Source organism: Ornithodoros turicata, chromosome 7 (assembly GCF_037126465.1).
Source record: "Ornithodoros turicata isolate Travis chromosome 7, ASM3712646v1, whole genome shotgun sequence".
Lineage (NCBI taxonomy): Eukaryota > Metazoa > Arthropoda > Arachnida > Ixodida > Argasidae > Ornithodoros > Ornithodoros turicata.
Genome location: NC_088207.1, coordinates 25,014,050 through 25,030,219, shown reverse-complemented (window position 1 = coordinate 25,030,219; position 16,170 = coordinate 25,014,050). Strand labels below are relative to the sequence as shown.

General features: G+C 42.4%; 1 protein-coding gene across 1 annotated transcript; it reads left to right on the top strand.

Moving 5' to 3' along the window:
* The first annotated feature begins 270 nt into the window (after positions 1-270).
* On the top strand, positions 271-15,778 carry LOC135400673 (procathepsin L-like). Its single transcript, XM_064632505.1, has 8 exons — positions 271-412; positions 4,465-4,582; positions 6,430-6,572; positions 8,636-8,833; positions 9,681-9,872; positions 10,772-10,937; positions 12,405-12,510; positions 14,840-15,778. Exons 2-8 carry the CDS (start codon positions 4,480-4,482, stop codon positions 14,937-14,939), a joined length of 1,008 nt encoding a protein of 335 aa, XP_064488575.1. The 5' UTR covers positions 271-412; positions 4,465-4,479; the 3' UTR covers positions 14,940-15,778.
* Positions 15,779-16,170: the final 392 nt, after the last annotated feature.

Sequence of the window (16,170 nt, the reverse complement as noted above, 5' to 3'; positions counted from 1 at the left end):
CTCCCGAAATATCCCCCTCCCGACTGCACCCCCTTAGAACCCCCCCCCCCCCCCCCCCCCCCCCCCGACCGCAGCTACGCGCACATGCGTGCGATGCGCATAATTAGACATGAATTCGGAACTAACCTTCAATTGGCTATGCAAACCAGGCTATAAAGCCAGTAGAAGACAAGATATGTTCTCTCGGTTCTCTCGAACCGAAATGCGAGGAGGAAGATATGTGGATCATGTGATTCTATTTTGCCCGAGCGAAGCACGTGAGGCACGGGCGTGACGAACGCAGAGGGGAAAGCGGCTGGAGTCAGAGTGGAGGTGGCAGAGGAGTCCCGAAGAACAGTGAACAGTCCGCTGAAAAAGTTTGTTCTTTGCAGAAGGGGACTCGTGCAACCTATTTGGCCTACTTTTGTACTCGGTACGTATTGTCTGAATTCGTCACCGGCATCCTTTCGTCCTCGTTTTGGCTTTTGGAGTAAGATCTAGGTGAGAACTCATAGTTTCGATATGCAATTATTATCTTACTTCGTAAAAGCGCTAAGGCCTAGGAGAACGCATGTAACAACAGTCTTTGTGTGGGACAAATTGTATGGGAGTGCAGGGTAGCATTCAGTTTAGTCTTTCTTTGCTTTGAGCACCCGTGTTGATCTGTTCAAAACGAAGCGTCAATAACGCCAAAGAGAAAACATACTATCTCATTCATTGCGCCCTCCCTTTTGTTTGGAAACTTAATGAATGCCTGGAGAAGTATCATCTCACGAAATTTGAGAGAAAGCGTTTGTCACGTTCATTGCGTCATCCTGCCTGTCTCACGGCCGGTCAACAACTCCTACTATGACACAGCATGACACTTCCGACCGTGTTCCTGTTATGAAAACAGGAAGGCAAGATGACGATATCACCATCATTAATTGGTCCAGCAGTAGAATTTCTTGTGCCACGTTTCATCAGTGCTCTATATGAAACCTTTCGGTGTTGTACCCTTTTCTCACAAAGGAAACATCTACTGCTTTGAGTGTTTGCTTGGCAGAATTTCGTAAGCCTCAGCAAGAGCGTTGACGTCAAAATAATTCGCAACGAGAACGCCTCGCAAAAAGAAAAATAAATACATAAAAGAAATGTAGCTGTACTGTAGATATGAATCACAGTAATGCGAAACAGACTTTCTTGCCATTCTGCTAATTTTCGCTTGTGATTTATTAAGTGATGCACAATGCATCCATATTTTGTCAAGTACGTTGTGTTGGACATCACACAATTTTTTTCTTTGTAATCCATGTGGCAAGCACACATGAACTTGACATTGGAAGTTCTCATGATTTCCTAGCTTCTTTCATCGTCTTATGAGCCTTCATTTTTAGACTCTGTATCCGGTTAGGCTTTATGCTTTGGTTTATAAATCTGGTTGTTTTGTTCGTTCTTGAGTTGTTTCCCGCTGAACTCAGGATTGTGCTAATTTGTCAAGGTATCTCTCAGAACTCTATACTGGGTGCCACACTATGATGATGTAAAAGCTTGCAAACGTTGTGGCCGGTGGAACTCCACGCAGGAATCCTTTGTGCTCCCATTTCATTCATAATCAGTTCAGTTACCCACCTATCTGTAAATCTGTGAAGAAACCCCTCAAGCAACCACATTAAGCGTGCAATTATGGCACCGGTCTTGTTTCTCGAGCTTGTGATTATGCTTGCACTCGAGGCAGGGACTACGAAGTTGTTTGGATAACGGGGACGAGTCTACCAGGGCGAATGTTTGTGCTTCTTTGAGTTTGTATGATTTGGACGGTAGCATGTACTGCAAAGAGGGGTACATAATGAAAAAGCTAGGAATATAGGTGCCGGGTTTGTCCAATGTAAACATTGTACCAACCTCACAATCTTGTCATTATGGTTAGCAATAAATGGATATGTATGTGAAGGTACAGTGTAAACCATTCCTGAGAACATGTCGAAATAGGGTCATGCCAATTCATAATAATTGTGTGTACGGAAGCTGCTGCTAAGTCTGTCTGCACTGTCAAGTTTTTGGCGGAGCAAATTTAGATAACCGGGCAAAGGATTGGAAAAAGATCAGCTATCGATTATTGCTAGTTCCTCACCGCTTCATTGAGTGGGAATTTCTCACATATAAGAAATTGCATTGTAACAGGGGGCAAATAATGTGTACCAATGTGATGTGATAACATCAATAACAGTGAAAGGGTGCAGATTGGCTCCATGTCATCATGATAACATCCAGTCATCGGTAATGCATGCGGCATCAATTTCTGAAGTTGCACAATATCTTGCCCCAATATTGGCAACACTGGTCCAATACTAGACCAATATTGAACAGTATTGCCAGTACCCAGCCAATATTGTGCCACATATTGTTGTGTTGCTTGTGAAGACATTATTTAGAGTATGTTTGAAGCACAAACCACTCTTGGTAACTCGGTGCGATGAAACTGACCATTTAAAAAGTTGTTGTTGTTTAGTAATTCGAAAGACGCCCGAGCGGTTACGTCATTCTTGTTTCGTTTCTGGAACACTTCGAAAATTGCAGATACTGTAGAGGTTAAATTCGCTTGTTGTTCAGTGTATCTTTTGCTCTTTTCTTTTCTGGGTCTTTTATGGATGTGTCAGTTTGGGTCTTGCTTGAGACCCATGGTTCAAATGCTGAATGAAAAATGAAATTCGGTGATAATTAGAAAGGTGGTTTCTGAATATCACATGACGAGTGCACTGCACATATCTTTTTTTGTCAGACTGTCATTACGTGACATGAAGTTTATTCCACATACTCTTTCTACATCACAAAATCGACTACCTTAAGTTCGACTATTTGTCTATGACATCCTAAATTTTTTGCAAAGCTTCTTTAAAAGTGGGTGAACAGAGCAGTACATTATACTGAGGAATACTACAAGGAGTGTGGCAGCCCTTCATTCTCAATCAGGTACACAAGGACATAGTTTGTAAGGTACTTTGTAGGTACCGTGGATAAGAGCTGCCAAAATGGAGTCTGATGACAAGGCAGCTCTGTTGGCATGACTCATTCTGCTGGTCTAGCGTAAAATGGCATATAATTTCTAAATCTAAAGTTCAAGAACCGTTACCCATAATTGCATCCCCTACTGGAAAGCTGTTAACTTATGCAACTACGGGATCAGCGTGACCACACCCTGAAGATAACTTTCTGTCCATGCCGCTCGCTCCTATCAGTCCTTGACAAGCCGATAACACCAAACTGCATGTGCTCTTCTCCTCAGCAGTCCTTGTCACAACTATGTGACTGCCACTAAGCAACCTTTGCAAACATGCACACACAAAAAAAGCTGCCAAGAGCCCAAGTCTGGAGGTGATATATTATCTCGCTATCAAGCAAGGTGCCTGGCTTCTTGAAGGACGTCTTTTCTGAAGAGGCTCTGCCTGTTTCAGATGTTTCTTCAACTTTCGTACCGGTGTCATGCATTATACTTTTAAGCCTTCCGTGTCTATGTTGCTCCTAATTGCCGTCCTCTGACCCAGGGTCATGTTCCCATCTTCGCATCATACTTGTTTGGCCAAGGCAGATTTCTCTGTGCTCTTCGGCCATTAGAACATTCTTTTCTGTAGCCTAACTCTTATGTGTGTTCTCATTAAACTGGGGAATAACTTGCTTGAAAACACGCATGTTTTGTCATGAAGGGAGCGCTTGGTCGCAGCTCTTTTAGGGGTCTGTGGACATGACATGTGAGTTTGGACATGCTGTCTCGATAGAGTTACATTGGCAGGTTTAAAAAATTTGAATTTGCTCGCCACCACGTTATACTTAGAGGGCTTGCTTATACTTGCGTTGCTAGAGGAAATTGTATGCTTTAGGACATGATTACTTTTACTCTGGTTACAAAATCTTTCCACACCTATGGAAACCAATATTGTATATACTTGTAAAGAGCAGGCGTTAACAAACCCAGAAGTGATACTCAGTGCTAGACGCTGCAGCCAGAGCCTACTGCAAAAAGGGAGTTGATGTGCTTGAGGGCCTTCCCTGGCAAAAGTGAGGATGCCAAAGTGCTCTTGCTGGTGAAGCAACACTAGTGCCAACTGATTTTGCGAGTAGGCACACTCAGCTATTAGACAGCCTGGAAATTCTTCTCTTGTTCAACTGCTGACTCATGTGCTGCTGCAGCCATACGGAAGCAGCAGAAAGACGTGGAGCAAAAGAAAGACAAGCAGGATGTCCGTGACAAAAAAACCTGCTAGTTGGGGAAAACAAAAAGGGATGCACTCAATCAGATCTTTTCTAGACTTGTGCAATTGACCATGAAGTATAGTGTCATTAGAAAGGCTACAGATCAAAATGTGACTGTTTCGTATCTCTCAATGTTTTTTAAGTTCATATCCGTTTGCTTTTCATTAGTATGACAGTCTGCTTTATGATCAGTATCTGCGGAAGCGGTTGTGGTCATATTAAAATTTGTTGCATCTTTTCTTTGCTACTTTGCAGAGGACATAGAGCAACATGAGGTGGTGTGTGGTGTTCCTGACCCTCTTCGCCATTGCTTGCGCTGTGGACTACCATGAGCTTGTTGGAGCACAGTGGGAAGCCTTCAAGGCAACTCATGGTTAGTGACGTTCCTGGTGCATTCCATTGTGTAAATCACGCTAGACGACCATTTATCTTGTGCCACATGCACAGGGCTGCAAGTTATAAACCACTTAGTCTTCGTAATCTATTGCAAAAGTCAATGGACCTTCTGACTCATCACGTGGGTTTGTCTTGGCGCATGACTGAAGTGCTGCAGGGCTGTGTCAAGATTAGGAAAGAGTTCCTTTTGATGGCTTCTGGCTTGTGAAAGTGTTTTCTGTTGATCACCTCTCATATACTAGGCCTGCTGCCTAGTATGGGGAAATCATCTTTCATAATTTTCTTAATATCTTGACATGTTTTGCGCCATCTCATTCGAGCTGTCGCATGGCTCTAGCAGAAAAGCACACTAATGTAAAATTGCGATAGTATGAAGAAAATGTCTTACTTTTTTGCTGTGCTTGCACCAATCAATTTAGAACCAGTTAATGAGGGCTTTCCTTTTAGTGTCCTTGGCTGGCGTCTGCTGTTGGTTCTGAAGTGCTTGCACTGTTGATTTTTAAGGAGTTATGTTTTCTTTACCGGTACTGGGGTCTGTACATTTGCTGAATTTTGTTCAACCTGAACCTGAAGCTCATACAGGATGTTAAAAACTGTCATAAACAAGCAGGCCTTACAGAAAAATATGCTGCTATTAAGAAAGTGATATTCTAAAGAGTCTTCTTTTTCAAGAGATATGAAACTGAAGTAGTTTTAATCTATTTCTAACTTACACTGTGCATGTTTTCTATCTGTGCATACAAGGTGTCCACTTTAACGTTGTTGACAGAATTTTGTAACACGAAGAATTTTGATTTTTTTAATTGCAACAAATGATGATATATTCTAAGTTGAGCTGTCCATATTGTGGCCACACTAACTTCCAGGGACATTGTACTCAATAATTTTGACCAATTAACTTTTTTATTATGAGAGATACAAGTTTTGTGCAATGATATCATCTGTTCCTTTTTGTGTGCTGACACCATTGCTGTTGCTGTTCTGGGAGAAAGGATAGCATTTAGATGGAATGTTTGGACTACTGATGTAATGATTGAGTACCAGGTTGTTCCTTTGAGTTGGTATGTCCACAAGATATTCCTGCAATAGGTTTAGTGGACATTAATCTGATTCATCCGGGAACACTAAATAATATTACATTGCACATATACTTCACTTGCTCATGAACATAGAAGCTATGGAATTTGTGTTTCTCTTTTCTTGTCTTGCAGATATTTCAAAATCATCAATATTTTACGTGCACCCCTTGTGAGCTCTTGCATTTTGCATGGTCCCCACTGGTCCTTGAAATCATTGAATACCCAGGAAATTTTCACACTCATTGAAAACCCTAGATTTTGCACCTTTTGCTTGTTCTGATGGAGCTGCTGTGCAAATTTTGCTTATCTGGAATCAGAACAATAGCTTTGAAACCACAAGTTTTAGCACTCTTTCTATTAGGTATCAGCAGCGATAAATTAGCGTAGCCCTCCATTAAATTAATCAGTTTCTCTTTCGGTCCTATGATCTTCATCCAAGAGCCGTCAGTCACATTTGTGAACAGATCACTATTGTGCAGTCCCCACATACTCCATGTGATACTTGTAGCTTATAAATGTGTTTGTGAAATAATGCCGCCCTGGTCACAGACTGTTTTACATCCCAGACAAAATGAGGACTGAGCCTTAAACCATGCTTTTGTCATCCAATGCAAATGCTTTTCACTGGGATCTGGACATGTGCATCTCTATCTTCTAATCTGCCATGTTTCTGCTGGTGATAAGAATACCGATATGAAATACGCATCTTTTTAAGCGCAGTTGTAAGTGTGCTATTTATTTACAGGCAAAGAATATGAATCTAAGACCGAAGAACACTTCAGGAAGAAGATATTCATGGAGAACAGTCACAAGGTTGCACGTCATAATGCAAAGTTTGCACGAAATGAAGTGTCGTACAAGTTGGCCATGAATGAGTTCGGTGACTTGGTAGGTACTCTAGAGCTCTGCTAGAACAGAATATTGAGAGCCAATAATAAGGACTGTTTCAGTACACGATAAATAGAGCCTGAAGTTTTCGGGAAATGTTTTTTTTAAATCGGAGAGTAAAAATCGGGTAAATAAACATGTGCTCTAAATTCATGCAAAGTCGGGTGGAAAAACTTCCAGTACGCTAAATTATGGGAGACATCCTGCTCAGTTACTCAAACTAGCTGAGCTGGTTCGGTACGAATGGTGGTGTAACTGCGTTTGCTGCCAAACAAATTAGCCTGCACTTCTGCAGACGTCTCAGTGAGGGCAATTTGCCAAGTAAAAATCTGGTTTCACACTAAAGAGGCAACTTTCAATTCGGGGTGCAAATTCGGGGAGGAATCGGGTTAAACCCTAAAACTTCAGGCTCTAGCGATTAACCATAATTGGAAAGCTTTGTCTCGTATCTGCGGCTTGATTGCTTGGTAGGTCAGGAATGGGAAGCCAATTACAGCAGTGTCACGGTTGTGCAAAAAAGTTTGTGAAATTCTCTCATAAATTATTTGTTGCAAATGTAAGAAGCACTGAGGTGACTCAGAGAACAAGGAGCAGTCAAAAACAGGGACAACGACACAAGAAGACACACAAACAGAGGCTCCTTCTTGTGTGTGAGGTGTCTTCTTGTGTCGTTGTCCCTGTTTTTGACTGCTCCTTGTTCTCTGAGTCATGTACCAACAAGCCCATCAAGCTACTCTAGTCACTGAGGTGACCCCAATAATTTTTGTTTTGTATTTTTTCGAATAAAATGGGTTCCTGCTAAAGAACGACGAGCGCAACTTAGAGGGCGAGCACAAGGGCTCTGTTCCACACACCTTCAAAAAGAGCGCATCACAGAACGAGAGGACGTCGTAACATACGCTACTCCCCTCGCGTGATCAGTGATGTACGGCGGCACTGCTCAAGCACGTATGGACGTTGCGTGAGCTGCGAAGAAAAAAAAAAGCAAGGAAACTAGGCACGGCGCCTTCAATATGTCATCGCGAGAATCGCATCGGCCGTCTGCGACTGCTTCCTCCGACTGTTTCTTGTAAATTCGATTGCACAGCTATACCGTGTATTCACACGAGCGACATTCCCCGCAGAAGCGGAAGGCGCAGAAAACGTCATAGCTTTCTGAGCGCGAGCGCTCAACGTCCAGTGTTCACATACACTGCTAACCATGGGGACACAGCTGCGACATCCTGCGACACAGCCACAAGATATTCTGTAGCAGACGACAGGAAAGACGCCGACAGTGTCGTCTGCTAAGTGCGCAGTACGCCATTCCTGATATTCCGCACCGTGTGAATGTTCACATAACCCAGGATGGAAATTCATCTCTGTAAGCAGTGTTTTTGCTTCCACTAGAATCTTCTGTGAGGATGTCGCTGATGTGAATACACGGATAACGCAGCGCAGAGCTAAAATATTTTGCATGGTGACTCCTGGTGGGCAGCTTGACGGATGAGACAGGATTTTGAGCGACGTTAAATGTCACCTCATTGCTGCTTTAATTTTTTTTTTTTTTTGTCGCGTTACTCTGAGCATAGTAAGAAACCGTGCTATTTTTATTTTTTTTTTATCTCTCTCTCTAGGCTATTACCTGAAAATGAACTTGACCTTGGTAAACATTGATAAGGCCCCTGGTTTTCCGCTGCTGCAAATTCAAAAATTCTGCGGCACTAACTTGTAAATTCCGTGCTTTTCCGCGGCAAGGAGTCAGCGACCGGTTGGAATGGGAAACACTTCATTTTCTTGGATAATGTGGGAACGATAAAATATTTTATAAAATTACAGGTTCAGAGCACTTTTGTGGCTCAGCATTACATACATGATATCTTGTGTTCTCCTCTGATACGGTCTGTTGCCTGCTATCATTTTGTACCTGCTGAAATAACTTCCAGATTTTGCGGAATCGCGAAAAACCCGGGGCCTTAATCATTGGTTACGCTGGCAGATGGCGCAACAAGCAGGATATTGGTTCTTGACTGCTCTGTGCACACCCTCCTTACCTTGCTAATGGAGAATGTCCCTCTTTCCAGTTGCATCAGGAGTTTGTGAGTACGCGCAACGGCTTCAAACGTAACTATCGTGAATTTGGGAACAGTGGAAGCACCTACCTGGAGCCAGCCAATGTGAACGACACCCACTTGCCACACACTGTAGATTGGAGGAAAGAGGGAGCAGTAACGCCAGTGAAGAACCAGGGACAGTGTGGATCTTGCTGGGCTTTCAGTACTGTAAGTATTATGGTCTGCTACTGTGTGATGACTGTTGAGGCCTGTGCTTAGTCCAACAGTACTGGAGGAAAGATAGCCATTTTTGGGTTGTTCTGGGTCCCTTGTTTGGTTTTGTGAATGACAGTGCAATTTCAGCACATGTTGCTGTATGTGAAAATGTGGCTAAATTGATTCTCTATCAAATGCTATAAGTTTTCGGGAAAAGGGCTATCGACCTATTTGATTTATGAACACAGAAAATTCTGTAGCCAACAGCCGGGCCTCTGCAAATTGGGATTTTGGATCTAAGCAAATAGTTATGAAAACAGAACCAAACACACATGCATCGTATGTTCGGATGTCTCAAAATCTTATCAGGAAAAGTTTTGAAAATGTGAGTTATCGTATCGACAGCCCTGTGCAGCCATTCGCCGAAGTTATTTTCTACCATTCTATCAGGTGCGCAACTCCCTCGTTTCCTCGTTTCAAGTCGTTTCCTCGCCTATATAGGCTATATAGGCCTATATAGGAGCCTATATAGGCGAGGAAACGACTCTGAGGAAAAAATACATAATAATTTTGAGGGAGTTGTCGTCCCTCCCCCAGAACTGTGATTTTCCGTTGCCCATAAACGCGATGGAGATTGACAGTTGCTGCTGGTTCTCCCTCACACTTAAGGGCAAGGGAACCATGCAGTGTTGGTAATATCTAGTCAGTTGGTGTAATCAGTGTGCTATGCATGTCCTGCTTCGCTGCAGTTCATTATATTTCTGTTCAAACCAGTTACCTGCCTTTTATTCCTTATCAGATATACACTCCTTATTTGTAATGCCCTTTGTACGCCTGCTTCTTGACTTTCTCATCACAGACCGGATCACTTGAAGGACAACATTTTCGCAAGACCCACGTGTTAGTGTCCCTGAGTGAGCAAAACTTGGTTGACTGTTCAAAATCGTTTGGCAACAACGGTTGCAATGGAGGACTGATGGACAACGCATTCCGTTACATCAAGGAAAATGGCGGTATTGACACAGAGAAGAGCTACCCGTATAATGGCACGGTATGGCAACTTATTCTGCATGCAGCAACAGACAGAGCAGTAGTTGAATGATCATGAATTATCCGAATTATCATTAAAACCAGGTGTACTATTCTAGGCCTCATAAGAAATCTAATGGCAGCAGGTCTTTAGACGGTCCGCGTTCTGACGAATTCAGAATGGCTTTCATGAAACAGGATACTTCTTTGCACTTAATTTGCTTATCCTGAAATTGGCTGTTCACATAGAAATTGGACATTTGTTTATTATTATACTTTGCAAAGTAATAGTTACTGGGCATATATTGAAAAATATAGTTAATATAGTTAAAACTATTTGTTATAAGATGGTGGTTATAAAAAGCATCAAATGTACTGTGAATGTTCTGTGAATTCCATGAATACTGTGAATTGAAAAATTTACGGATTTTAAGGGCACGCAAAAATTTAGAGCAAGAACTTCAAAAGAAAATGATACAATCTCAGTTTATTTTTGCACTTCGTCGCTAGTAACCATCTGAGCTTAGTCACAGCAAAAGTCTGTTCAGTACTGCTCTAATAAAACATAGTAAGAGCAATGCAAGGCATATCACATAGTGAAGCAATCAAGCCACGCACTTTAGCATCTAGATTTTGCAAAATTTAGTGTCTGCAAAAAATGTGTACCCAGACTCACGAGAAAGTGGGGTCATTAATTTAAAGGGTTTCGCGGTACAGTGAACCCTCGTTAATATGACCACTGCGGTTCCCGCAGATTTTGGTCATAAAGCGGATTGTCATGTTAACAAGAGTTTCACTGCATTTGAATAAGCAGGGTATGACTGAAAGTGGGTCTGTCTTGTCTGGACCAACAAGTGTGACACATCCAACAATACCTTTTTGTTTTTCCCCCAACTTCTCTCTGGTCATTTATTCATTCAGGAGGGCACGTGCGAGTTCCGCAAGAGCCGAGTTGGAGCAACTGACTCTGGGTTTGTGGACATTGAGAGTGGCAGTGAGCTGAAGCTGAAGCGAGCAGTGGCCACCGTTGGACCCGTCTCTGTGGCTATCGATGCCAGCCACGAGTCCTTCCAGTTTTATTCTGAAGGTATGCAGCTCATAATTGAACATTAATATTAGGTATTATGCTTTTAGTAATATAATATTACAAAATTTAAATAGGATTATTCTAGATGATGATTAATATTAGACATCAGATATTAATTATTTATTTCTGCTTCACACTGTACAACTTTGCTGTTTTGACATCATGACCCCAAATGGGGTAGGATTGTACCATGCGAAGATAAGGAGCATGATAGCTTGAAAAGCTGGAACAAAATATTGATGCACGGTAAAAATCTGCATGTACGACTTGTGTCAAAGTTAACTTTAACATCACTCCAGCCTGCGAAGCGGGAAGAGATCCACCCTGGCAGTGCCTAGCAGAAAACGCCTTCATAACGAGGGTCACCTCTCCAAATATAAATACATAACCAAAACTAAGGTCCTCAGTTTTAATTCCACTTCCGATTAATACATAACCAAAACACCCTCAGCCATTATTTGTACTAAGCGCAACCAGGGTCGGCAGGCCGGGATGGCGTTCAAGTTAACTCTGATGTGACCTGTACATTGACCCTCTATGTGACCCCTGAACGGCGATGATGGAATGTCCCAGAGGGCTGGGTGTACTGGGGAGCTTCTTTACCTCTGTCTTCACTCCAGGACATTTCCAATACAACTCGAGCTTCTTCTGGTGCCATGTGTATGTAGCTTGGCAACTTTGTCGTTCTCCATGGGCCCTTACGGATGCAAGGAAATGCGCTTCGATTGGGACAAGTGGGGCAAATTGACACACACGGGCATAAACAAAACGATTCGCTCTTTCAACCTTTACTACAAAAAGGGTGCAACACAAATGAAATTGTAAACTAGACACCCGAGCTGAACCCTCGCGGCGGACACGAACAATTTTTCGTTGTAACACAACCCACAATCAACTAGACCAAACATCTTTGTTGATAAGAGCTTCCTGTGTGTGTGTGTTCTCTGTAATACAGCACTAGGTGAGCTGATACATCGTTCCTCTTGTTTGTTTATATGGGAGGTCTCAACCACTTGCCTGATGTGGACATTCTTAGAGTTAAAGATAACCTGAGAGGCTGCAAAGTCTGGCGTACAACCGCTGGACACTGCATGCGTCGGCATGCGTGATGCAGAGGTGTCCCCGGAGCTTACTCCATTCTGTTCCTGTCCGTGTGTGTCATTGTCGCATTTATCAGCCATGTAGCAACTGGCCCCACATATATTTCATTGGAATCTCAGTAATACAGATTTCAGGATGATTTTTTAAAGCCTTAGCAACTTCCACTCAAAAATCTGCTCTTTCAACTAAATCATCTAAATTTACACAGTTTTACTCCCAGTTTTGAAAAAGTATAAGACCCAAAAATATGCGGGTCTAATGCTCTGAGAGGGAGAGAGAACGTGCCCCATATTTTGTTTTCAAAACAGATTATGCAAGCACTGCTTCGGATGCCATTTCCTCATATAGCGAGCCTATAATCTGCAGGTGTGTATGATGAACCTGACTGTGACTCTGAGGAGCTTGACCATGGAGTGCTTGTGGTAGGCTATGGAACATTGGATGGCATACCTTACTGGTTGGTCAAGAACAGGTAAGAGGCATGACATAAAGTGCACAATTCTTTTCCCCCTCTTATAAAGCTGAATTTAGAACTCGTGATGACCTCTCTATGCGCAGTGATAGTGCATTATCTGTTTAGAGTATGGGATTAGTGCTGTACCCTAAGAAAATTATGCCTCCAGTAGCTGTATGTGCTTTAGGTGGTATACATCACTGCCCATATTAATGAAGTTTACTACTGCAGAACTTTATAGTATGGAGGAGGCCAGCTTACAACGCAGTGTCATTGTGTTCAATTTTGTTTTCGGTGCCATTCCACATTGATCAAAGCCCGGGGAGCAGCGTATTGGGGAAAGGGGTAATGGGGACGAAGTTCCACTCCCCATGTAAAGTTGTCATGGGACACCTCCCAAAATATTTTTCTGGCTATGCCACTCGTCTACGCAGACATTACTGACACGTTATTTTTGGTAACAGAATACAGTCGAAACCAGTTAACGTGACCACGGCCGTTGCCGTATTGGCATATGAACAAATACCATGCCGTTTACGTAAGCTTCAAGAAGTAGAAAATTACGTAAGCTGGTAACAGAATAGGAATAGTGAGGCATTTTAACAGTATGAATAACACATTCCAAGTGCCCACGTTTCCGCATTAGGTTATATAACCAGACAGACTGGCCTTCCCAGAATCCACCGCCAGACGCTCTCAAGTCATAGCATGTCTTCATAAGGGTGAAGGCTTGTTGCACATGGTGCCTGGCAAACCCGTGGACAATCTCCAGTCGTGTGCGCAATGTCTGAAGGTAGATTTAGGCGCTGGTTGCGGTATGCTCAGTATCTGGAGTTGACGCAAGGGCTAAGTCGCTTCGAAGGTGCAAGACGCAGCCAGTAAGCATAATTGCCGGTGGCGTCCTGGTGGCTTCATGGGGTGCTGTCGGGTAGGAGAAAGGAAACAGGGGAATGAGGTCGTCGGAGTTCTTTTGGTTCTCGGCCACAAAATCCACAATCTGACTGTAACGTTGAAAGGTTCAACTATACAGTCAGACTGTGGATGTAACGGCGTAGTGAGAGTTGTCACAATACCAAGACACCTGCACATGTCGTGGAAGACCTGTGACTCGAAGTTAGGACCCCGATCCGAGTGTAGTTGCATGGGAGACCCGAAATGGACAACCGAGTCGGTCACTAGCGCCTCAGTCTCTGTAATTGCCAATGTCGAAGGTATTTGACTGGAACGTTAAGATAGCTGTAGCGGGAAAATCCCGTTCGCATTCGCTCTATCAGATGGCGCGTGTTCTCCTGTAGTAGAGTTCGTGATTGGTCCAGCGTGACGAATCCCGGGTCACCGGGCAAACACTCCGCTGGAGCATCATCAGGAGGAGACCGAACTCTAATACATGAGAAGAATGGGCATTCCGGCTGGGACAGAAAAGAATTCATATCATCTTGAAATTCGTATCATCCGTGATCGTATCATCGAGATTCTACTGTAGCTTCATGATCTATATCTGTGGCAAAAGTGTTATTTGTTGTGTGCTGCAGAGCGGAGGCAGTGTTATTATAATACTGTGTGATCCCTAATAAAATGCTTACTTTTTAAAAAAAAAAAGGCATTTGATGCATTCCTTACATACATAGAAGACCATTGAAACAAATTGCATATATTGAGGATTCTTACTGCCTATTTCAAAGATTTCCGAGGCATAGTTGCATGCATATCTCGGGAGTTTTTAGTGCATATTTATCTGCATTTAGTGCAAATTTTTCGGGTTTCCCCCGGGAATTCGTTTGGTCCACTCATCCAGAAATTCGTTATCCGGACGGAAAGGGACGACTCATCGAGACGTGACAGTAGATTACTTTTAAGTCTACAAACATACTGCTACAGGGGAACTAGATTGCAAATGAACGATGCTGACATGCTGACCTTGACATGGTCAGAAAAGGAACTGGATTCATCAGTTGCATCGTTCGTGATTTATGAACGAAAGAAACCACAATTTAAGCTCTCGCTCTCCATGACAATGAAGAGAGAGTGCAACAAGAACCTCGACAATGCGGAAAGCGCTCCGATTGTGTTTCGTCAAATGATTTGCCGCTATGATTGGGAAAACTAACGATACAACAGATGAATCCCGTTCCTTTCGTGTTGCCTCAAGGTGATAAAAAGTTAAAAACGTTATACGGACATTGATAAAGTGTTGTGTGTGTTTTTATCTTTTTATCAATTGCTCCTGTAACAGAAAGTTTGTAAATTTGTAAATGATCCACACATTTGTGGCTCTTTTGTTTTGTGTTTACATCCTCTCTGCCACAAATAAATTACATGTGGCTTAACTTTCCGTTATATTTTTCAGCTGGGGCACAACGTGGGGTGACGAAGGATATGTGTACATGAAGAGGAATGATGACAACATGTGTGGCATTGCTACCCAGGCTAGCTACCCTCTCGTCTGAACTTGGGCCACCCAGCCATGCTCTACTCAATCACATCATGTACTCATGCCACAATTTTTGCTTGTTCGAATACTCTGAGATTTCTTATCCTTGAGAGACAGAGAAAGAGTGAGTGAGTCTACCAGCCATACAGTAGGTTTGTTGAGGAAATGGTCTTTTAACTGTCTTCCATGATGTCATGATTAGCTCGACTTTTATTACCTTCGATTTACGTTTTGTGTGTTTCGATTTGCTAGCTAGAGTGTTCTTTAGCTTGTGTTATAGCAGACACAATTTCGTTTGCATTATTAGGTCACAATTTACATATTCTGATATTAAATAATGTCAATATTATCTATGAGATGTGATGACCGAGGCGCTGGCATTTATTCTTTAGTTGCTGTTTTAGTAGCTCTGTGGCATTGAACAACTCCAACTCCAGTTTTAGAACTAGTAGTCACAACTTTATTGTATGTCATTGTGCGCATAATGTTATGCCACAGTGTTTGAGCATATAATTGTTTCATTGTCCTTATCCATGTTTTAGTATTTTTGCATCTTTTCTATCACAAATGCAATGTGGCAGTTGGAATGTACTGTGGCATTTTGTAAGAAGCAGTCTTTGTATTTGTAGGTCCCTGACAGTACTGTACGTAGAATACTTTGTTCTTGCCTTGCCATATGCAAGGAGATGTGATATGCATAGCGACTTTTGCTAGGTGTGTCTTTGGAGCTCAGGATGCATTTCTTAAGAAAATTGTTTGCCTTTCTCTTTTGTATGATGCAATGTTTAGAGCAGAAATATCATTTTGTTTTACTTAGGGGACCTTCAATTAAACGAATTCCCATTGTCTGTCGTAGAACAGAGATTGTGATCTTGATGTCCCACAAAGTGCAACAGCTGTTCGCAAGGGCAGACGTGGAATATTACTTGACTTAAGGCACAGTGGAAGTCTACTTACACGAAGCGCTACATGGCTGTTTTCGTTACTTTGAAACAACAAACTACAAACATTTAAATACTACTTAATGGTCCCACATTAAAGTTGGGTACAACGGTGACATCGCCAAAAGAATCGTGACTAATATTTTGCAACCTGGATAAGAGAGTATATTGTCCTTTAATAGTACTTTGCATTCTTTGCATCTCTGCCTTCAAATACACTACATAATCCGTTCTTTCACAAGGGTCTTGCTGTTACGACAGGATTAATTTTTAGATTTCTGTAGTTTGCTAGTGTTCGACAACTTC

What these genes read in the sequence shown, in the direction of transcription:
- LOC135400673 (XM_064632505.1), top strand. Translation starts at nt 4,480, where the DNA reads ATGAGGTGGTGTGTGGTGTTCCTGACCCTCTTCGCCATTGCTTGCGCT. An exon ending in AGCCTTCAAGGCAACTCATG is followed by an intron (nt 4,583 to 6,429) that starts GTTAGTGACGTT and finishes ATTTATTTACAG; the next exon opens with GCAAAGAATATGAATCTAAG. An exon ending in TACTGGTTGGTCAAGAACAG is followed by an intron (nt 12,511 to 14,839) that starts GTAAGAGGCATG and finishes TATATTTTTCAG; the next exon opens with CTGGGGCACAACGTGGGGTG.